The sequence below is a fragment of the Leptodactylus fuscus genome, chromosome 9 (assembly GCF_031893055.1).
Source record: "Leptodactylus fuscus isolate aLepFus1 chromosome 9, aLepFus1.hap2, whole genome shotgun sequence".
Classification (NCBI taxonomy): domain Eukaryota; kingdom Metazoa; phylum Chordata; class Amphibia; order Anura; family Leptodactylidae; genus Leptodactylus; species Leptodactylus fuscus.
The window spans coordinates 57,661,913-57,686,503 of NC_134273.1; the positions used below are offsets into that span (position 1 = coordinate 57,661,913).

Sequence of the window (24,591 nt, forward strand, 5' to 3'; positions counted from 1 at the left end):
TTGCCCAAACTGGGCTGTTTAGAGGCTCCCTCCACCATGAATTGGTTCAAACTGGGCTGGTTAGAGGCTCCCTCCACCATTAATTGGTCCAAACTGGGCTGGTTAGAGGCTCCCTCCACCATTAATTGGTCCAAACTGGGCTGGTTAGAGGCTCCCTCCACCATGAATTTGCCCAAACTGGGCTGGTTAGAGGCTCCCTCCACCATGAATTGGTCCAAACTGGGTTTTTTAGAGGCTCCCTCCACCATGAATTTGCCCAAACTGGGCTGGTTAGAGGCTCCCTCCACCATGAATTGGTCCAAACTGGGGTTTTTAGAGGCTCCCTCCACCATGAATTTGCCCAAACTGGGGTGTTTAGAGGCTCCCTCCACCATGAATTTGCCCAAACTCTGCTGGTTAGAGGCTCAATCCACCCTGATTTTCAAAACAAATGTTGGTGCCAACCTCAACTTACTACAAGGGCCAAATTCACTGCTGGTGACAAGCTCTCCTCACTGCAAGTGCCAAATACACATGTTTCAAGGTGTTTTCCTACTGTCAGAGAGGTGGTATTGAGTGTGTAAAGTGTGTAGTTGTTAGGCTGTGATGTTGGGGTAATAGAGGGTCTTTGGTGTGTTAGATGCCCCCAGACATGCTTCCCCTGCTGTCCCAGTGTCATTCCAGAGGTGTTGGCATCATTTCCTGGGGTGTCATAGTGGACTTGGTGACCCTCCAGACACGGATTTGGGTTTCCCCCTTAACGAGTATCTGTTCCCCATAGACTATAATGGGGTTCGAAACCCGTTCGAACACACGAACATTGAGCGGCTGTTCGAATCGAATTTCGAACCTCGAACATTTTAGTGTTCGCTCATCTCTATTAATTAACATTTACTTCAAACAATTATCCATTCCAAGAACAGAGACAATGTCCATTGTCTCACCCATAAAGATGTCCATAGTCATCTCCAACGAAACAGGTTATTTTTATGGCTCTTACAGGACACACATCAAAGACATGCCAGATCATCCTGTTGACAGAGGCGGCTCACCACAAGGCAGCTCTCCATATGATTGATATTATATAATATTATGAATGACGCCATGTTGACTTCCATCACTAAAAACAGATGTAAAAAAAAAAAAAAACTTGAAAGTTCACAGCAGTCTCCATTGTAGTCCGATCTTAGATGTAGCAGTGTTGAGCGCACAGCTCTGCTACACCTTGATGTAGCAGAGCTGGCCGTGCGATGAGCTCTGCTACACTTGAGATTACCGATCTTAGACTCCACCTCCTCCGGCACTCAGCTCTGCTACATCTCTGGTAGCAGGTTAGCAGAGCTGTGCACTCAACACTGCTACATCTGAGATCGGACCACAATGGAGACTGCTGTGGACCGATCTTAGACTCTGCCTCCTCCGGCAGAACCAGCATTGATTGGCCGAATGCTGTGCTCTGTATGGCATTCAGCCAATCAAAGCTGGTCAATGCATTCCTATGGGAAAAAGTCAGCTCCCGCATATCGCAAGCTGACAGGGATCCCGACCAGAGCTTGGTGAGTAACATTCCCACCTAAATAAAGGTAATCCCTAGCTAACCCTGCCTGTACATCTATCCCTGTCTCACAGTCACATAGTTCACAGTCTCATATGACCCGGATCTTAAATCCACTCTTCGTATAAATTGGAGGTCACCTGATTTAGCCAGTCAATTACTTTTTCCGATATTTTTTCGATGCCTCCATTGTCGTAGTTCCTGTCCCACCTCCCCTGCACTGTTATTGGTGCAAAAAAAGTGCCAGGGAAGGTGGGAGGGGATACAAATTTTTAGTGCGTTTGCCTTGTGATATTCGATTGGAATCGAATACCACGAACGGCCTGATATTCGATCGAAGCATATAAATAGTTAAATGGCAAGTATGCTTCTGACTGATAACGGGAGGGAGGTATTGTGAACAACTTCAGGGGTACCATGAACTTGTATCTGAAGTGTCGTGGACAGGAGAATAATAACATTTTCTCTTTTCCCTGCACTATCAGCTGTATGTGCTCTCTTGCACGCTGGTGAACATGTCAGTATATGCATCTCCAATTTTACCAGTGATATCTCAAAATCTCAAGTGTGAGCTACCAGACATAATCTTTGTCTTATTTTAAAGACTCCAGTGTAGAGCAGTTTAAGTTACTTGCTGTTTAACCCCTTAAGGGCACAGCCTAAAAGTGCCTTATGAACCATTTTCAACAACTGCCTCATTTTTCAAAGTTATGGGTGTCAGAAATATGGCGACTTTAAGAAAAAAAAATTTGCTCATAGATTTGGGTTTTTGTTAAAATGTAAAAAAAAACTACCTAAATGTGTAACCCCTATTGAAACACAGAATATGGGTGACATGTCTTTTTGGCTGCACAGTGAATGCCATAAAACAAAGTTTGTAAGAAAGTCACACAAAAGCACCTTTTCTCCATTTCCACAACATTCTGAATTTTTTTCAGCTTCGCATTACATTGTCCAACATAATAAATGGAACCATTATGAGGAAAATGTCCCACAAACATTAAGCCCTCATATAGCTGTGAGAATGGAGAAATAAGTTATGGAGTCTGGAAGGCAGGGAGTCAAAAATGATAATTGAAATATGTTACCAGGGAAAACGCTTAAAAAACTTATTTGATTTGGTTTTTTTGTTTGTTTGTTTGTTTTTAAGAAACTTCATGCGGTGAACCTCCGAAAGTTCAAAATGCAGCTGTTGCAGCAACAAAGAACACATTCAGCCATGGTGAAAGAGCAAAATATATATGTAACAATGGTTATGAGTTTTCTGGAGATGATTCAGCAAGTTGTATTAAAGGAGAGTGGTTTAACGTTCCAACTTGTATTGGTAAGTACGATAAGATAAGATAACCCTTTAATAGTCCCACAGTGGGGAAATTTCAGTATGTTACAGCAGCATAGTAATACAGATACAGGATAATACACAGTAATATATTACGGAAGTAGACACATATAAGCTGAGAAGAGAAGATATAGTAGGAGTCCATAGCAGCTAAGGAGACGGAAGAAGAAAGAAGGAAGACTTCATAATCATCGTTATTTTTCTGTACGGAGTGATCTTCGCTTGGTCTGATGTAGATTATACAGTCTGATTGCGGTTGGAAGGAAGGACTTGCGATAGTGCTCCTTCTCACACTTGGGGTGAAGCAGTCGGTCACTTACAGTGCTGCCAAGTGCCATCAAGGTCTCATACATGGGGTGGGATTTGTTCTCCCACATGGAGGTCACCATGGACAGTATCCTTCTGTCATCCACCGCCTGTACTGTGTCCAGGTGGCTCCCCAGGATGGAGCTGGCCCTTCTGATCAGCCTATCAAGTCTATTTCTGTCCCTGGTTGATATAGTGCTCCCCCAGCAGGCCACACCGAAAAAGATGGCTGAAGCAACCAGAGAGTTGAAAAAGGCCCTAAGAAGTGGCCCCTGGACTTCGAAGGCCCTCAGCCTCCTGAGCAGGTAGAGTCTGCTGTGGACCTTTCTGTGCAGCGCCTCCAGGTGATCAGCCCAGTCTAGTTTATTATTGTGGAGCACACCCAGATACATATAGGTCCTGAATATCTCAGTGCATGTCGCTTGGATCTCCACTGGGGTCAGAGCACTTCTCCGTTTTCTAAAGTCCACCACCATCTCCTTGGTCTTCCCAGCATTAATCCTGAGGGGCTTCTGCTGGCACCATTCAACAAAGTAATCCAGTTTTATGAATTGGACAATAATATAGCAGAATGAATTAAAGGGGTTTTCCGGTTTCTAATATTGATGGCCTAGAATCTGACTCCTGGGACCCCCATAGCTCACTGGTACACAGACAGCAAAGATTTCTGTATTATTTACATCCCACAAGCTGTGCTGCTCACTTACAGTATAAATTGTAGCCGCGTATGTGGTTACTTCCACATTGACTTCAAGAAGGCAAAGGTGCGGTACCAATATAAACAATACTGACGGCAACGGTTTCTTAGTACTGGTGATTAGTGGGGGTCCATGGTGTCAGAACTCCCAGATCTAACATTGATGACCTATTCTAGTGATACGTCATTAATACTAAAAAAAAAAACAAAAAAACAGATAAATTGTTCAAGAAGATGCGGGGACACTGCGCCGGGAGAAGACTTCAAGGAGAATCCAGCCCGACCGTCACTCGTCGACTTGGTAAGTATAATTTTATCGAATTTTGCGTACCCCTGAAACGAGCATTTCCCCCATAGACTATAATGGGGTTCGAAATCCGTTCGAACAGTCGAACAGTGAGCGGCTGTTCGAATCGGATTTGGAACCTCTGACATTTTAGTGTTCGCTCATCTCTACTAAGCACATCTGACTCGCAAAAAGATGCCTTATGCAGCCCCGTATAAGGAGATATAAAAAGTTACAGATGTCTGAGTAGTTTTACCCACTTGTAAATAATCAAACTTTTTGACACAAGTATATATCGATTCACCTGATTAATTATATATATCTGTATTTTAGTAACATCTTGTGGACTCCCACCTAATGTCCGCAATGCCAAGTTTAAGCAACAACCCAAAATCACTTATACATCTGGTGAAACATTTACTTATGTGTGTGATAATGGTTATTCTCTGGAAGGATCAGGAGATGCTCTGTGTAAGAACAAACAATGGATCAATCTACCAATGTGCAGAAGTAAGTACAATTCCAATAAAATATCATTTACTGGGATTTCTCTTTTTGTTTTCAATATTATTGGGGGGGGTTTAAACTTACTTTATGGGGGCAGCCATATTGTCAGCAGCTCCATTAGTTTGATGGAACACCACCCTTTTATCTTATGGATTGTTCTCTGGATCAGATAATGGTTGCTTTAAGCTTTTGGGGAAGACATTTAATGCTTAATTTTTTTTGATGAAGAAGATGCTTGTGTGTGACCCTCTCTTTTGAAACCTGTTAGAGACAACCAATCATATGACTCTCTTTGACTTAGTCCCTTCACCACCTCCAACAAACATAGCTCTTAAAGTCCATTAATAGCTGCTGCTCCACTCAATCTAGAACAAATGGAATTTTTTTTTGTCTAGACCACACACATACACACACACATACACACACACACACACACACACACACACACACACACACACTGTTCTCGAGCAATCAATGCTGTTAGTCTTGCTGCATGATATATCATTTAAGTTCTGTCAGGAGGATGGAGTCAGGCAGGAGCAGACAAGGGGGGGGGGGTATTCTGACCTCTGACACTGGTTACTTCTTATTGGAGCCCTGAATCTCACAACCCCTGCCTGCCACTGCCCTCCTGACATTACAGAGATCACATATCATCCTATATAGTATATCATAGTATTATAGTAAATAGTATATCATGCATCAAATCTACCTGCACTTGTTGCTTGGGAATAGTTGGGGCTGGAGAAATCTCAAAAAATTCCAACTGTGCTAGGATCAGTGGAGCAACACGTATTCACAGAGGATAAGAACTGGTGGAGGTGGTGAAAGGTCCTCTTTAAAAGAGAAAGCAAATGTGTGTGTTGTGACATATTCTGCAGCAAATAGTATTATCAGGAATCCACAGTTTTTTTAAGAGGTGGGGGTTCCATGTTATGGATGTGGTGTGGGTAAAGTTGCTCCAGTGAAACTCTTCAATTGCTCTGCAAAAAATTGGAAAAAGACTGTTCATGATTTGGCACACTGTCAAGAGCACAGTAAAGGAAGGATACATCAGTAAAAGTTTTATCTAGCTCCAAATAAACTAAATTATAAAACACAATCATGTAAGCGATAAAACGTCCTCCAATTGATATAGGATATGAATATGGTAAGGGGTGTAGCTGTAGTGGGTGTAGAGGCAGCAATTGGTATAGAATCCTGGCCCCAAGACCTCTCTACAATATAAGGAGACACCACATGGCACATGGTATATATGGTTCATGATTTACATTGGGAATTAAGAACTTCATGCTGCACATCAGAATATGATCATGAATGATAACTGCTATTACTACGTCTTATGGCAGTGCCTCCCATAGATTGGCAAGTCTAAGGGTCCATTCACACAGAGATTTTTGGCGCTGATTTTGATGCTGAATCCGCGTCATAATCCATGTGGGAAAAACGCCTCCCCATAGAGTTCTATGGGTTCCACTCGCTTTACTTTTCCACTAATGGAATTTTTCCACTAGCGGGAAAAAAAAAGCTTCCCAGGATTCTGCCTTCAAAAACCAACGTAGTCAATGGGAGGCGGTATATCCAACTCTTGGATTTGGTCGCGAAATTGGTGAAAACCGCTATAGTTTTTTTCAAGTTCTATACACTGTGCTGGAGGGAAAAAAAAGGAAAACTAAAAAAGCCTCAAAAAAATGCTCCAAAAACTGCTTCAAAAAAACATTTCCTAATTCCTGAAGCGCATTTTTTCCTCACCAAAATTGTGTGAATGGACCCATACTGTAAAGAACAGTTTCCTCTGTTGATAAAAATCCTCCCTTCCCTCATTAACCAGTTTCCGCATCAATTAAAAAATTGCAACATTTGAAGAATTTCTCTAACCAGCTTGGTTGTGATGATCATTATTCTTGATAGGTTGTCAATGAAATGACCATGAATACAGGAATACTTTACTGTCTGCCACTTGTCTGGCTTTCTGCAAGAGAAAATAACCTGGCCACAATAAGGAAAGCAAAGCTGGATTTCTGACCAATGGAAGAGGATAGAAAGTTCCTGCATTCATGGTTGTGATTATTGGCAACCAATCAAGACAAGAGATTGTCCCCACTAATGGTGATGGTTAGAGAACATTCTTAAACTCTACAAAATTGTTTATATTTCAAAAGAATAATTAACCTTTAATTGTAGTATTGGAGACATCTTGTATAACACGCCAGTCTATTGAATGGCCATGACAAGGACATGCTTTGAAATTATACTGAAATTCATACACTACAATGGTAATGCACAGTGCCCGCCCCGAGATGCCCCAAACTTTGACCGCCTATACAAAGTCAGGCCAGTGATTGACCACTTTAACGTCAAAGGGGACATTCACACTTGCTCCCATGTCCGTGTGTCGGGTTTCCGTCCTAATCCCCAGAGAAACTGCACAGGGGACGGCTTCCCGGCAGTCAATTTTAAAACTCATTTATTTGAATGGGTTTTTAAAGCAAACCGCCAGTGTCCGTATGCAGCCTCTCCACGGGGAAACCATTTTTTTTGGGCAGACACAAAGTCCTGCATGTCCGAATCTTTGTCCCTGCAAAAAAAAAAAAAAAATGGTTTCCCCTTGGAGAAAGCCCCCTATGCCTGATCAGAACATTGCAATATATGAGACCCAAAGTTCAATGGTCAATTAGTTTCAAAAGGGAGGCTAAAATTCCACCAATACCTGCCCAATAAGAGGCCACAGTGCAGCATTAAGATGTATAAACTGTGCAAAAGCAGCTCAGGGTACACCTTTAAGTTTGTTTTATGAAGGAGGGGACATAATGACTGAGCTCGCAGAATGCCCCCCAGTCTTAGGAGTTAGTGGGAAAATAGTGTGGGATTTTCTGCATCCACTGCTGGACCAGTTATCACTTACATGTGGTTAACTTTTACACCAGCATCCCACTCTTTAGGTGCCTCAGTTCCAGAGGAACTGCAGCTTATGGCACAGTGTGCAGAAATCAAAGAAAAAAGGATAGTCGGGACCAGAGGTCCATCATAGGAGAACCGCGCTCCCTGGTGTACAGAAGAGCATGGCAAGGCAAAGATCCAAAGTTCAAAATGTTTATTGAAATATGTTCAGCACAGCACAATGCGTTTCGGGTCTTACACCAGCCCTTTCTCAAGTGCAAAAAAAGCTTAGATGATGATGATGATGGTCTATCAATCGCTTGACAAGAAACAATAGTTTTACCACGAACTGCACTGTCACATCACGCCCGGCGGTCACATGATAGTGCAGTGTCAAAGTGAAACACGTGTAGGGTCAAAGTGCTCACTATACCCCTTGATAAATTCCTTAAAGGGTCTAGTTTCCAAAATGGGGTCGTGGGTGGGTGGGTGTTCTACTGTTCTGTCACTTCAGGGGTTCTGTAAATGGAACAGGGTGCCTGATTCCAGCAAAATTTGCCCTCTAAGATCTCAATGGCACTCTCTCCATTTTGGACCTTACAGTGTGCCCATATATCATTTTACATCCACATGTGGGGTATTTCTGTAGTTGGGAGAAAATGCTTAAATTGTGGGATGCATTTTTTTAGCCCCTTGTGAAATGGAAAATTGTGGTTAAAGAAATATTTTATAGAAAAAAATGCTGCTCTCCCTTTTCTCAGCCAAATCCACATAACACATGAAAGGTCATATTTACGGAAATGCTGGCGGTTTCCCCATAGATATAATTGTAACAGTCTGCGGAGGAAACCTCTGCAAACTTTGTGTTTAAAGCGCTGTGGGAAGAACCGCAATGCTTTCTCGCAGCACTTTATTGCTGCAGTACATCCCGCGGGGCCTTACCCTTAGGGTTCATTCACACACAGTTTTTTGGTGCTGATTTTGACGCTGAATCCGCATCAGAATCCACGTGGAAAGAACGTCTCCCATTGACTTCAATGGGTTCCAGCAGAAAAAGGAACCTATTAAAGTCAATGAGAGGCTTTTTTCCAAGTGGATTCTGATGCGGATTCAGCGTCAAAATCAGTGCCAAAAAACTCTGTATAAATGGACCCTAAGGCTAGGTTCACACAGAGTTTTTTTTACGTGATTCCGCCTCAAAATCCGCCTCCAAAAACACCGCACAATACAGTCCTATGTAATCCGCTTGTAATATGTTTCCACTAATGGAAAAAAAGAAGCGACATGACCTTTCTCCAGGCGGATTCCGCTTGAAAAACCGAGAGCCAATTTTAACGTGGAATTGTCAAAAACCTCTAGCAGTTTTTCCGCCTTCCATTGACTCCCGTTGGATTTTTCAGGCGGAATCTGCCTGAAGAAAGGTCATGTCACTACTTTTTTCCGGTGGTGGTAAAAAAACACGTCAAAAAACGCCTCACGAGCCAATTTTTCCTGATCAAAATACTTGACAAAAAACTTTGTGTGAACTTAGCCTATGGGTGGATTTCGGCAAAGGTGAATAGTAAATGGCTCTTCTTTCCCTCCTGACACTCATTCCAAGCAAATGAATAGGACTTACAAAGACAGGAAGGGTTTCAGGAGGGGCCTCTTCTGGCAATGGATGACTGATCTAACTCTGGGATTTGTATGCCATAGCAGTCTGATATGGGAGTACCCTTAAGTCAAGTACTGGATTTGGTTTTGCTTTAGAAGTCTTTCAGTTAAATTATGGGGCAGGAAAAAAATATAAAATGTATAAAATACTTTATTTTGTTACACAGGTGTTATAGCCATTTACTACATTTGTGTAACTGTTTCTTTTTCAGGAACTGGTGAGCAGTGCGGTCCACCACCACATGTACCATCTGGAGACATTGAGCAGAATAGAAAACCCTACTATAAATCTGGCGAATTTGTGACCTATAGATGCCCAAGTTATTATGTACTTAAAGGAGAAAGGACTGTAAGGTGTACGAATGGCGTCTGGAGTGAAGCACCAGAGTGTCTAGGTATGTTCATTATACTTCATCACAAAAACAAGATAAAGAAAATAAAACCATTACTTGTAGTGAATGTGAGCTGAGCCGCAGTAACCTGACATAGACAGTACACAGAATAGGCAACTGGTTACTTCTAGGGCCATTGTGTTACTACTGATGAAACATGGTGATGCCATGTACGATTACCACAATGTTATCACTGGTTCTTCTTCTTGTCCATATCAAGTGCACTGACACTAATGCTAAGTTCACATCATCTCTCCATTGTCCTGTCAGAGGACCAGAACAACAGAAATGTGGACTGCTGAAATAACCATTACATATCGATCCCAACGGACCCCATTGACTGTAATGGTTGTTCGGGACAGACTTTTTCATCTGCAGATTTCAGGCATAAATAGTGATGCACTCGGACGCAAATGTAAATATAGCCATATATGACTGTTTTACAGTGGGTTTGGACGATGGAGCAGTCCGCTGCTGGTTGCAGAGTTGCAGAGCAGAAGTATGAAGGGGGACTCAAAAGTTTCTTGAATGAGACTGCTGCGCGCACAGTTTTCGTAGTATGCGATTCTGCAGCTAGTTATTTGTTCAACCACGCCTTCTCAGTCAGTGTGCCAAGCGGCGTTGATGTGGAAGGTTTCGGCTACCCGCAGTGAATTTTCTTGCAAGAGCTGTTTTGTCCAGCTGTCGTTTTTCTTCATGGAGAAGTTTTATGAGCAGAGCGCGGCTGTGAAGTTTTGCTTTCTGCTTGGGAAAAAAGCATCGGAAACCGTTCAAATGTTGAAGACCGCTTACAAGGATGACGCTATGTGTCAAGCTCAAGTTTACTCGTGGTTCACCCGCTTTAAAAATGGTGAAATGTCAATTGATGATCAACTGCGTTCTGAACGTCCATTGACTTCCCGAACGGACGAAAGTGTCCAAAAAATCAAGGAGCTCGTGCTCGAAGATCAACGACGAACCATTGAGGAACTCGAAGAGTTGTCTGGAGTGAGTTGGAGCTCGATTCAGCAAATTTTATCGGAGGATTTGGGCAGGTCATGGGTCGCTGCAAAGTTTGTGCGCGGATCTTGACTGATCAACAAAAAGAGCGTCGCATCGAAATATGCCATGCCATGAAAGTACATGCCAAAACCGACCCAGAATTTTTTTCTAAAATTATTATGGGAGATGAGTCTTGGTGCTATGCTTACGACCCGGAAACCAAACAACAATCAAGCCACTAGAAGACGCCATCCTCGCCCTTCGCCAAAAAGGCTCGTTAAGTCAAATCCAATGTGAAGACAATGATCATTTGTTTTTTCGATGCACTCGGAATTCGTTCCAACAGGTCAGACCGTCAACCAGGTTTTCTACTTGAGGGTTCTCAAGAGGTTGCACAACAGTGTGCAGCGAAAAAGGCCCGAAATGTGGCAGTCTGGTGATTGGTTTTTCCACCACGACACTGCCCCAGCCCACACCGCCATCTCGGTGACCACTTTCATGGCAAGAAACAGCATGGCTGTCTTGCCCCACCCTATTCACCCGATATGGCTCCCAGTGACTTTTTTTTATTCCCACGAATGAAGAGGAACCTCAAGGGGAAGCATTTCGCTGACGTGGAGGAGGTGAAGAGGAAAACGACGGAGGCACTTGCACACATAAAAGTAAATGAGTTTCAAAAATGTTTTGAATAATGGCAGACAAGATTTGACAAGTGTATTGCCGCTAAAGGAGAGTAATTTGAAGGAGATTGAAGGAATTTTGTACAAAAAAATAAATACACTCTTCAAAAACAACTTTTCTGGAAATTTTTGGGTACCTCCTTGTATTGTCTGACCCTATAAGCATGTGGTGGCTGCTTTAATTACTCCACATATGTTTTGAAGTTATTTGGTTTGGACCATGGCCTAGATTAGTGACCATATTATACACAATCCAGTCACATTAATGTGACCACCTGTCAAAACCCAGACTAACCACCTTTCGCAGAGCGGACCGCTGTGAGACGTGCAGGAAGAGAGGGGATGTTGTGATGATGTTCATTGAGATGTTGAACCATGCTGACTCCAGTGCCGTGGCCAGCTGCGCTAGGTTACGCGGTTGAGCATCCATGGCACAAACAACCTGATCGAGGTGGTGCCACAGATTCTCGATTGGGTTCAAGTCAGAATTTGCTGGCCAAGGGAGTACGGTAAACTCATCCTGGTGCTCCTCTAGCCACGCATGTACACTGCGAGCTTTATGACACGTCGCATTGTCCTGCTGGTAGATGCCATCATCCTGAGGAAAAACAATTCGCATGTAGGGGTGAACATGGTCCACAAGGATAGATGCACACTTTTGTTGATCCATCGTGCCTTCCACAATGATGAGTACACCCAGATGGCTGATGACACGTGCCTTCTGCGATTGGTTATTTAACGTTGACAACAAAAGTAGGCGGTGGTCACATTAATGTGACTGGATTGTGTATATACTGAGTCCTGAAGCTTGGATAAGTATTTTTCTCCTCCCTTAACAATATACTAGGTGTGAGGAGTTTATTAAGTCATATGTGGCCGCTGTTCACACCAACTTATGTTTCGATGTGACTGAATAGTAAGTTTGTGGCTAGTGACATACAGTATATGTATCTGAAGCCTCTGCATCGAGTGTTATTTTTTTCTGAGCTCATTTCACAGGTACCTGACTTATTATAAATATATGGGTTGTGAATTACATTAGCCACACGTGAGCGAATTCTAGTCTTGGTTCACTGAACACAGTAATCCATTGTTCTAGTAGTCTATAATTTGTTAGTTTTTGAATAGAGATATTTTTGCTTTGCAATATCATACATAATAATTGCCTAATATTCCAAAAATCTGTGTAGTAGCATTTAGAATCCTCCCTGAAGCTGAGGCCCCACGTGGTGTATCATAACAAAAAAGTGCTGTGGGAAAGACCACAGTGGCAACCAGTGGCGTAACTAGGAATGGTGGGGCCCCGTGGCAAACTTTTGACATGGGATCCCCCCCCCCCCGTCCGACACCGACGCCGAAGACCTCGACCGACACCCTATTCCGCATTCCTGTGCACTCTGTTATGTCCCTTAGTGGCCCCTGAACACAGTATTATGTCCCTTAGTGGCCCCTGCACACAGTATTATGTCCCTTAGTGGCCCCTGCACACAGTATTATGTCCCTTAGTGGCCCCTGCACACAGTATTATGTCCCTTAGTGGCCCCTGCACACAGTATTATGTCCCTTAGTGGCCCCTGCACACAGTATTATGTCCCTTAGTGGCCCCTGCACACAGTATTATCCCCATAGTGGCCCCTGCACACAGTATTATGTCCCACTGTGGACACCCATAAACAATTATTATACTCTGGGGTCTTTTCAGACCCCAGAGTATAATAATCGGAGACCCAGGGGAATAAAAACATAAAAAAATACTGTTTCTTACCTGTCTCCAGCTCCTGCGCTGTCTTCTCCACTGGCGTCCTTATGAAATGACGTCAGACGTCGCATGACCCGGGATGCAGGCCGGATTCATGTGACGTCAGAGACGTCAGAAAGGAGCCCTGGCAGGATCGTGGAGAGGTAAGTAATAGAGATGAGCGAACACTAAAATGTTCGAGGTTCGAAATTCGATTCGAACAGCCGCTCAATGTTCGTGTGTTCGAACGGGTTTCGAACCCCATTATAGTCTATGGGGAACAGATACTCGTTAAGGGGGAAACCCAAATCCGTGTCTGGAGGGTCACCAAGTCCACTATGACACCCCAGGAAATGATGCCAACACCTCTGGAATGACACTGGGACAGCAGGGGAAGCATGTCTGGGGGCATCTAACACACCAAAGACCCTCTATTACCCCAACATCACAGCCTAACAACTACACACTTTACACACTCAATACCACCTCTCTGACAGTAGGAAAACACCTTGAAACATGTGTATTTGGCACTTGCAGTGAGGAGAGCTTGTCACCAGCAGTGAATTTGGCCCTTGTAGTAAGTTGAGGTTGGCACCAACATTTGTTTTGAAAATCAGGGTGGATTGAGCCTCTAACCAGCAGAGTTTGGGCAAATTCATGGTGGAGGGAGCCTCTAAACACCCCAGTTTGGGCAAATTCATGGTGGAGGGAGCCTCTAACCAGCCCAGTGTGGGCAAATTCATGGTGGAGGGAGCCTCTAAAAAACCCAGTTTGGACCAATTCATGGTGGAGGGAGCCTCTAACCAGCCCGGTTTGGGCAAATTCATGGTGGAGGGAGCCTCTAAAAAACCCAGTTTGGACCAATTCATGGTGGAGGGAGCCTCTAACCAGCCCAGTTTGGGCAAATTCATGGTGGAGGGAGCCTCTAAAAAACCCAGTTTGGACCAATTCATGGTGGAGGGAGCCTCTAACCAGCCCAGTTTGGGCAAATTCATGGTGGAGGGAGCCTCTAAACAGCCCAGTTTGGGCAAATTCATGGTGGAGGGAGCCTCTAAACAGCCCAGTTTGGGCAAATTCATGGTGGAGGGAGCCTCTAACCAGCCCAGTTTGGACCAATTAATGGTGGAGGGAGCCTCTAACCAGCCCAGTTTGGGCAAATTCATGGTGGAGGGAGCCTCTAAACAGCCCAGTTTGGACCAATTCATGGTGGAGGGAGCCTCTAAAAAACCCAGTTTGGACCAATTCATGGTGGAGGGAGCCTCTAAACAGCCCAGTTTGGGCAAATTCATGGTGGAGGGAGCCTCTAACCAGCCCAGTTTGGACCAATTCATGGTGGAGGGAGCCTCTAACCAGCCCAGTTTGGGCAAATTCATGGTGGAGGGAGCCTCTAAACAGCCCAGTTTGGACCAATTCATGGTGGAGGGAGCCTCTAAAAAACCCAGTTTGGACCAATTCATGGTGGAGGGAGCCTCTAAACAGCCCAGTTTGGGCAAATTCATGGTGGAGGGAGCCTCTAACCAGCCCAGTTTGGACCAATTCATGGTGGAGGGAGCCTCTAAACAGCCAAGTTTTGGGAAATTCATGGTGGAGGGAGCCTCTAACCAGCCCAGTTTGGACCAATTCATGGTGGAGGGAGCCTCTAAACAGCCCAGTTTGGGCAAATTCATGGTGGAGGGAGCCTCTAAAAAACCCAGTTTGGACCAATTCATGGTGGAGGGAGCCTCTAACCAGCCCAGTTTGGACCAATTAATGGTGGAGGGAGCCTCTAAACAGCCAAGTTTGGACCAATTCATGGTGGAGGGAGCCTCTAAAAACCCCAGTTTGGACCAATTCATGGTGGAGGGAGCCTCTAACCAGCCCAGTTTGGGCAAATTCATGGTGGAGGGAGCCTCTAACCAGCCCAGTTTGGACCAATTAATGGTGGAGGGAGCCTCTAAACAGCCAAGTTTGGACCAATTCATGGTGGAGGGAGCCTCTAAAAACCCCAGTTTGGACCAATTCATGGTGGAGGGAGCCTCTAACCAGCCCAGTTTGGGCAAATTCATGATGGAGGGAGCCTCTAAACAGCCCAGTTTGGGCACATTCATGGTGGAGGGAGCCTCTAACCAGCCCAGTTTGGACCAATTAATGGTGGAGGGAGCCGCTAAACAGCCCAGTTTGGACCAATTCATGGTGGAGGGAGCCTCTAAAAACCCCAGTTTGGACCAATTCATGGTGGAGGGAGCCTCTAAAAAACCCAGTTTGGACCGATTCATGGTGGAGGGAGCCTCTAACCAGCCCAGTTTGGACCAATTAATGGTGGAGGGAGCCTCTAAACAGCCAAGTTTGGACCAATTCATGGTGGAGGGAGCCTCTAAAAACCCCAGTTTGGACCAATTCATGGTGGAGGGAGCCTCTAACCAGCCCAGTTTGGGCAAATTCATGGTGGAGGGAGCCTCTAAACAGCCCAGTTTGGGCACATTCATGGTGGAGGGAGCCTCTAACCAGCCCAGTTTGGACCAATTAATGGTGGAGGGAGCCGCTAAACAGCCCAGTTTGGACCAATTCATGGTGGAGGGAGCCTCTAAAAACCCCAGTTTGGACCAATTCATGGTGGAGGGAGCCTCTAAAAAACCCAGTTTGGACCAATTCATGGTGGAGGGAGCCTCTAACCAGCCCAGTTTGGACCAATTAATGGTGGAGGGAGCCTCTAAACAGCCAAGTTTGGACCAATTCATGGTGGAGGGAGCCTCTAAAAACCCCAGTTTGGACCAATTCATGGTGGAGGGAGCCTCTAACCAGCCCAGTTTGGGCAAATTCATGGTGGAGGGAGCCTCTAAACAGCCCAGTTTGGGCAAATTCATGGTGGAGGGAGCCTCTAACCAGCCCAGTTTGGACCAATTAATGGTGGAGGGAGCCGCTAACCAGCCCAGTTTGGACCAATTAATGGTGGAGGGAGCCTCTAAACAGCCAAGTTTGGACCAATTAATGGTGGAGGGAGCCGCTAAACAGCCCAGTTTGGACCAATTCATGGTGGAGGGAGCCTCTAAAAACCCCAGTTTGGACCAATTCATGGTGGAGGGAGCCTCTAAAAAACCCAGTTTGGACCAATTCATGGTGGAGGGAGCCTCTAACCAGCCCAGTTTGGACCAATTAATGGTGGAGGGAGCCTCTAAACAGCCCAGTTTGGACCAATTAATGGTGGAGGGAGCCGCTAAACAGCCCAGTTTGGACCAATTCATGGTGGAGGGAGCCTCTAACCAGCCCAGTTTGGACCAATTAATGGTGGAGGGAGCCTCTAAACAGCCAAGTTTGGACCAATTAATGGTGGAGGGAGCCGCTAAACAGCCCAGTTTGGACCAATTCATGGTGGAGGGAGCCTCTAAAAACCCCAGTTTGGACCAATTCATGGTGGAGGGAGCCTCTAAACAGCCCAGTTTGGGCAAATTCATGGTGGAGGGAGCCTCTAACCAGCAGAGTTGGTGGAAATCAGGGTGGAGGGAGCCTCTAACCAGCAGAGTTGGGGGAAATCAGGGTGGAGGGAGCCTAGTATTAGCAGAATTGTGCAACGCTTATGGTGGATGAGTATGAGGATGCGGAGGAATTGGAGAGGTTGAGTACAGACATGGAGTTTCATGTTGGGGTGCTTTACACAGGTGGGCACAAAAATGACGGCTCTACCCAGTGGTGGTTCATTTTTATCAAAGTGAGCCGGTCGGCACTCTCAGCTGACAGACGGGTGCGCTTGTCAGTGATGATGCCACCGGCTGCACTGAACACCCTCTCAGATAGGACGCTGGCGGCAGGACAGGACAGCACCTCCAAGGCATATAGGGCAAGTTCAAGCCACAGGTCCAACTTCGACACCCAATACGTGTAGGGCGCAGAGGGGTCGGAGAGGACAGGGCTGTGGTCGGAAAGGTATTCCCGCAACATGCGCCTATACTTCTCACGCCTGGTGACACTAGGACCCTCCGTGGCGGCACTTTGGCGAGGGGGTGCCATCAAGGTGTCCCAGACCTTAGACAGTGTGCCCCTCGTTTGTGTGGACCGGTGAGAACTTGGTTGCCTACTGGAGGAACTGCCCTCCCTGCCGCCAACGTCACATGCTGGAAACATCTCCATCATATTCTGCACCAATTGCCTGTGGCAAGCATTGATGCGATTGGCCCTCCCCTCTACCGGAATAAAAGACGAGATGTTGTTTTTATACCGGGGGTCAAGGATAGCAAAGATCCAGTACTGGTTGTCCTCCATGATTTTGACAATACGCTTGTCGGTTGTAAAGCACCCCAACATGAACTCAGCCATGTCTGCCACAGTGTTAGTTGGCATGACTCCTCTGGCCCCACCGGAAAGTTCAATCTCCATTTCCTCCTCATCCTCCATGTCTACCCATCCGCGCTGCAACAATGGGACGATTCGAAGTTGCCCGGAAGCCTCCTGTATCACCATCACATCATCGGACAACTCTTCTTCCTCCTCCTCCTCCTCCATTAAACGCAGTGAAGCGGACAGATGTGTGGACCTACTCTCCAGCTGTGACGGATCGGATGCTATCCCTAACTCCTCTGTGTGATCTGAGTTATCCCTGATGTCAATCAGGGATTCTCTCAGAACACACAAGAGCGGGATTGTAAGGCTCACCATCGCATCCTCAGAGCTCACCCTCCTTGTGGACTCCTCAAAGACCCGTAGGATGTCACAAAGGTCTCTCATCCATGGCCACTCATGGATGTGAAACTGAGGCAGCTGACTTTGTGGCACCCTAGGGTTTTGTAGCTGGTATTCCATCAAAGGTCTCTGCTGCTCAACCACTCTATTCAACATCTGAAACGTTGAGTTCCAGCGTGTGGGGACGTCGCACAAAAGCCGGTGTTGTGGCACATGCAGGCGTTGCTGGAGAGATTTTAAGCTAGCAGCGGCTACTGTCGACTTGCGAAAGTGGGCGCACATGCACCGCACTTTCACCAGTAGCTCTGGAACATTGGGGTAGCTCTTTAGGAAACGTTGCACCACTAGGTTGAAGACGTGGGCCAGGCATGGAACATGTTGGAGTCCGGCAAGCTCCAGAGCTGCTACCAGGTTCCGGCCGTTATCACAAACGACCATGCCTGGGCCCAGGTGCAGCGGCTCAAACCATATTGCCGTCTCATCGAGGAGGGCATCCCTCACCTCGGAGGCAGTGTGCTGTCTGTCCCCCAAGCTGATCAGCTTCAGCACAGCCTGCTGACGTCTACCAACGCCAGTGCTGCAACGTTTCCAACTCGTAGCTGGGGTCAATCTAACAGCGGAGGAGGAGGCGGTGGCGGAGGAGGAGGCGGTGGCGGAGGAGGAGGCGGTAGAGGAGGAGGAGGAGGGGGGTGTTCTTCTCGTGTCCCTGCCAGGAATGTTAGGCGGGGAGACGAGGTACACCGGGCCAGTTTGGGAAGCAGTCCCAGCCTCAACTACATTCACCCAGTGTGCCGTCAGTGAAATGTAGCGTCCCTGTCCGCATGCACTTGTCCACGCGTCGGTGGTCAAGTGGACCTTTGTGCAAAGCGCGGAACTAAGGGCCCGCCTGATGTTGAGTGACACGTGCTGGTGCAAGGCGGGGACGGCACACCGGGAGAAGTAGTGACGGCTAGGGACGGCATAGCGAGGTGCCGCAGTTGCCATCAGGTCCAGGAAGGCGGGAGTTTCAACAAGCCGGAACGCCAACATCTCCTGGGCCAGCAGTTTAGCGATGTTGGCGTTCAAGGCTTGCGCGTGTGGGTGGTTAGCAGTGTATTTCTGCCGCCGCTCCAATGTCTGAGAGATGGTGGGTTGTTGTAAAGAAACGCCTGATGGTGCCTTTGATGGTGCAGGAGAAGGAGATAAGACAGGACCAGGGGAGGATGAGGTAGAAGTCAACAAAGTGGCGGAGGCAGATGAAGTGGTGTCCTGGCTCGTCCTCTGGAGTGCATCGCCAGCACAGTCAGCAGTGGCAGTGGCAGAGGCAGAGGCAGTGGCAGAGGCAGTGGCAGTGGCGTGAACGGCAGGCGGCCTTTGTCCTGCCGTTGCTGCCTGCCACTGATTCCAGTGCTTGGATTCCAAATGACGGCGCACTGAAGTGGTGGACAGGTTGCTCTTCTCAGAGCCCCTAATCAATTTCGAGAGGCAAATTGTGCAGACAACACTATATCTGTCCTCGGCGCATTCCTTGAAAAAACTCCACACCTTCGAGAAACGTGCCCTCGAGGTGGGAGTTTTTCGGGGCTGGGTACGAACTGGAACATCTTGGGAGATTCCGGGTGTGGCCTGGCTTCGCCTAAGCTGCTGACCTCTGCCTCTGCCTCTAGCTACCCTTTTTGGTGCTGCACCTGCCTCAACATCCACACTACTTTCCCCGCTTGACATCCCCCCTGTCCAGGTCGGGTCAGTGTCCTCATCATCCACCACTTCCTCTTCCAACTCCTGTCTCATCTCCTCCTCCCGCACAATGCGCCGGTCAACTGGATGCCCTGACGGCAACTGCGTCACATCATCGTCGATGAGGGTGGGTTGCTGGTCATCCACCACCAAATCGAACGGAGATGGAGGAGACTCTAGTGTTTGAGCATCTGGACACAGATGCTCCTCTGTTAGGTTCGTGGAATCGTGACGTGGAGAGGCAGGTTGAGGGACAATGAAAGGAGCGGAGAACAGCTCTGGGGAGCAGGGACAGTTTGGGTTATTGTTCTGTAAAGCTTCGGAATTTTGGGAGGAAGGAAGACAAGACTGTTGGGTAATAGGAGGAGAGGAGGCAGAGTCTGACTGGCTGCTGGACAATGTGCTGTAAGCGTTCTCTGACAGCCATTGCAAGACCTGTTCCTGGTTCTCGGGCCTACTAAGGTTTGTACCCTGCAGTTTAGTTAATGTGGCAAGCAACCCTGGCACTGTGGAGTGGCGCAATGCTTGCTGCCCCACAGGAGTAGGCACAGGACGCCCTGTGGCTTCACTGCTACCTTGCTCCCCAGAACCATTCCCCCGACCTCGCCCACGGCCTCGTCCATGTCCCTTTCCGGGAGCCTTGCGCATTTTGAATTCCTAGTTAGAAATTGGCACTGTATACCAGTAGTAAAAATTGTGGGTGCACGTAACCCCAATATATTCTTTGAATTCCCAGTCAGACACTGGCACTATATGGCAGTAGCAAGAAATGAGGGTATTTGTATTCCCAATATATTCTTTGAATTCCCAGTCAGACAATGGCACTGTATACCAGTAGTAAAAATTGTGGGTGCACGTAACCCCAATATATTCTTTGAATTCCCAGTCAGACACTGGCACTATATGGCAGTAGCAAGAAATGAGGGTATTTGTATTCCCAATATATTCTTTGAATTCCCAGTCAGACAATGGCACTGTATACTAGTAGTAAAAATTGTGGGTGCACGTAACCCCAATATATTCTTTGAATTACCAGTCAGAAACTGGCACTATATGGCAGTAGCAAGAAATGAGGGTATTTGTATTCCCAATATATTCTTTGAATTCCCAGTCAGACAATGGCACTGTATACCAGTAGTAAAAATTGTGGGTGCACGTAACCACAATATATTCTTTGAATTACCAGTCAGAAACTGGCACTATATGGCAGTAGCAAGAAATGAGGGTATTTGTATTCCCAATATATTCTTTGAATTCCCAGTCAGACAATGGCACTGTATACCAGTAGTAAAAATTGTGGGTGCACGTAACCACAATATATTCTTTGAATTACCAGTCAGAAACTGGCACTATATGGCAGTAGCAAGAAATGAGGGTATTTGTATTCCCAATATATTCTTTGAATTCCCAGTCAGACAATGGCACTGTATACCAGTAGTAAAAATTGTGGGTGCACGTAACCACAATATATTCTTTGAATTACCAGTCAGAAACTGGCACTATATGGCAGTAGCAAGAAATGAGGGTATTTGTATTCCCAATATATTCTTTGAATTCCCAGTCAGACAATGGCACTGTATACCAGTAGTAAAAATTGTGGGTGCACGTAATCCCAATATATTCTTTGAATTCCCAGTCAGACACTGGCACTATATGGCAGTAGCAAGAAATGAGGGTATTTGTATTCCCAATATATTCTTTGAATTCCCAGTCAGACAATGGCACTGTATACCAGTAGTAAAAATTGTGGGTGCACGTAACCCCAATATATTCTTTGAATTACCAGTCAGAAACTGGCACTATATGGCAGTAGCAAGAAATGAGGGTATTTATAACCCCAATATATTCTTTGAATTCCCAGTCAGACAATGGCACTGTATACCAGTAGTAAAAATTGTGGGTGTATATAGCCCCAATTCTATTGCTAGGGGACTTGCAGGGTATTTCTGGGGTGAAGGTGGGGGGGCACACCGTTGGAACGGGTATCGGGGTATATATCGGGTATACGGGAATACACTGACAGTGTATTCCATTCAGGATCCTGGGAAAGCTGGGTTGCGGCGATTGAGCCCGTCAGTGCCACGTTACACTGACAAGCTTCTCCCTGGAATTTAGCTCTTATAAGAGCTGTTGGTTGTCTTCTCCTTCCTATCCTAGCCTGTCCCTGCCTACCCAGAATCTAAGCCCTAGCTAGCTGGACGGAAACCTCCGTCCTCGGTGAATTGCAAGCTCAGAATGACGCGAACCTGGGCGGCGCTGTTCTTTTAAATTAGAGGTCACATGTTTTCGGCAGCCAATGGGTTTTGCCTACTTTTCTCAACGTCACCGGTGTCGTAGTTCCTGTCCCACCTACCCTGCGCTGTTATTGGAGCAAAAAAGGCGCCAGGGAAGGTGGGAGGGGAATCGAGTAATGGCGCACTTTACCACGCGGTGTTCGATTCGATTCGAACATGCCGAACAGCCTAATATCCGATCGAACATGAGTTCGATAGAACACTGTTCGCTCATCTCTAGTAAGTAACACTGTTTATGTTCCCTTACCTCTCCCGATCCGCCGATCATTATACTCGGGGGTCTGCAAAGACCCCCGAGTATAATGATAGTATTTGTGGGGCCCACTGTGTCACTTGCCTATTTTTATTTTTTTTTTAAACGCAGCGGTAGCAGCTGTCACCGGGCCCCCTAATGGCCCGGGCCCTGTGGCAGCCGCCTCCGCTGCCTCTATAGTTACGCCCCTGTCCTGGACGTTTATAGTTAATGGGCAGTTGATAAACAGTTAGCCTAGTACTATTACTGCCTAAGGGCCAGTTCACGTGGAGTTAACGGAAGCGCATTTTGGCACGTATACATGTGTTAGGATGTGAGCGCTCAAAACAAGCCTATAGGTCACAGGACAAGGTGATCTTTTTAAGCTAAAGCTGCCATGTGACTGTAGCTTAGTTCACTTTCTTTCTAATTCGCTTCATGTACTCTCTTCTCTTTACTTAACTTTGTGTATTTGGGTGTGTATTTTTGAGACACAAGTAAGCTGCATTTAAAGTTCCAACAAAGTGAGTGAGATTTCATTTCATCTCATCCACACAATGCAGAAAAGAGAGCTGCAGGAAAAGCTGCATTTTCATAAACGCATACATCTTTAAAAAAAATGCAGCATGATCATTTTCACGTTGAATATACAGCCTTTTCCCCCCATAGACTTATAGGGTAATGAAAAAAAGGTATGTGCTATGTGTTTTCTTCTATAAGGCAAACGCCTCATATGGCGTCCTACAGCAGAAAAAGTAATGCGGGAAAAAAAAACGCAGCGGCAACGCATTGTGGCTCTTCCCGCAGTGCTTTGCACAGAAAGTTCACAGAGGTTTCCTTTGCTGATTTTCTGTTTCAATTATAGAGAATCCGCCAGTTTTGGAGATTGCAGCGTGTCCACTACACATATTTTACTGCAACGTGGAAAAGGGATTTGCTAGAATCTCATCCACTTTGCTATGACTATAAAACACTGTGGTTTACGCGACATGGGGCTCCAGCCTAAAAATATCTTGATGCAGTTTTAACTGCACTGTCTGAATGTATCTTCAAAATGTCACTATCCTTTGCTTTCTGCACAACCACCCCAACTCAACACATATAAAAATTTGCAAGATGTTGAATGATCCTATCTTCCCATCAGAGTATTGAAGCACCCCTGGCAGGTTTTGTGGCACAGTGGTTGGGTTTAACTGTTCTTCTTAAAATAAGTGACTAGAATTTGGAGGCGTTTTGTCTGCACACAATAAATGGATAGCAATATAATAAATATAATAAATATATAAAAAATAATAGTAGAGACAAGTTTCTGGTCTATTATTGATAGACTCCAACACCGTTGAGCACTAATATAATTTCAGTGAGCTAACTGGTATAGAATAGATAGCTTGTAATTGTGATCCATTAATTATATTTATTATTGCATATTTAGTGAAATTGTATTTATAGCTTTGCATATATGTTAAATGACACAAGTGATAAGGATCTGACTGGTTGTTTCTTGTTATATATAAACAGTGATGGAAATAATATGGTGAAAATGCCCATTTTATGTTTCAGAGCCGTGTACTGCATCGGAAAAAGATATGATACTAAATAATATAGAGTTACGGTGGACAGTAAGGAAAAAACTTTACAGTGAACATGGACATGAAGTGGAATTTAAGTGTAAATCGGGATATGAAGCTCCATCTGGCACAAAGATGAGAGTTCCTTGTGATCAAGGAAAGTTGCAATATCCAAAATGTTTCAGATCAGGTAAATATCAAAGTATGAACATGTGCACAGTCATCCTGCTCAGTAATACTAAATACTGTCAGTGAGCCAGGGTTGTGGCCAGGGTTGCAGAGGCCAGTGGTGCAATAATTGCTAGTTGCTACAAACTTGGTTCTTCTATTGTATGTATGTTGCAGGAAGCTTGAATCTGCTAATGCAATGGTTCCCAAAGTGGAATCCACCCACAAGAATTTTGCTGGGGCCTCTCTTCTACCAAACTTAGTCGCATTTGAAAAATAAATGTCCCTACTTATAATCTGCCTCTTATTCTGCCGTAATCTGCTTTTCATTCTATTCTGCCATGAGAAAGTTTGGGGCCCTTTACTGCCAAAATTTGTGTGCCCCCTCCTCCCTGATGTATCTTCAAGTTACCTGTCCTGTGGCCGCCACACAGTGTATATAATCTTCCCTGCAGCTCCCCACACAGTATAACATGTTTGGGGGGGGGCGACGCCAAACCATCAAAGCTAATGGACAGCTGAGCCTGCAGCTCTGTTAGCTAACCAGCAAAAACACTGTCCTTACCATGTTTGCAAGTGAGCAGAATGGGCAAGATAGTCCACAGATTTCCATAAATTCTTTCACAAGAAGGCGTTGTATTCCCTGGCAATGGCATGCAAGACGATGCCTGAAGATCTTTCCTCCAGGGACACAGCAGAAAATTCCAACTTGGATAGTGCCTCTGCCCTAGAGCCCACTGATTCTATCTTCAGTGCCATCACTAAATCCTTTCTATGGAAGGCGCTGGCATAGGCCAACGCTGCAGTCCTATTGGAGCTTTCTGACATCCCCATGGACCTGAAAACTATTGGCAGGTGCTTAGATTCCCTGGAGTCGGTCTGCTCAGCACTGACTCCTTTGCAGCGGTGCAACATATAACGAGTCAACATACTCACCTGAACTGCACCTCTGATATGCTGGAAGACC

The 24,591-nt window shown here is 45.8% G+C and overlaps 2 protein-coding genes across 2 annotated transcripts in view; both read left to right on the top strand.

The window, feature by feature from the left end:
- LOC142217853 (coagulation factor XIII B chain-like) overlaps positions 1 to 24,591 on the top strand; it is a 155,945-nt gene that overhangs the window by 98,794 nt on the left and 32,560 nt on the right. The window lies entirely within an intron of this gene.
- LOC142218432 (complement factor H-related protein 1-like) lies at positions 932 to 23,887 on the top strand. Its single transcript, XM_075287174.1, has 6 exons — positions 932 to 959; positions 2,685 to 2,858; positions 4,496 to 4,672; positions 9,415 to 9,597; positions 23,449 to 23,646; positions 23,802 to 23,887. The coding sequence occupies exons 1-6, from the start codon at positions 932 to 934 to the stop codon at positions 23,885 to 23,887; spliced, it is 846 nt and encodes a 281-aa protein (XP_075143275.1).

Bases quoted from the DNA above. Each gene is read 5' to 3' on its own strand.
- LOC142218432 (XM_075287174.1), top strand. From the start codon at position 932: ATGTCCATAGTCATCTCCAACGAAACAG. The intron at 4,673-9,414 runs GTAAGTACAATT...TTTCTTTTTCAG, and splicing joins CAATCTACCAATGTGCAGAA to GAACTGGTGAGCAGTGCGGT. The intron at 9,598-23,448 runs GTATGTTCATTA...TTTATGTTTCAG, and splicing joins TGAAGCACCAGAGTGTCTAG to AGCCGTGTACTGCATCGGAA.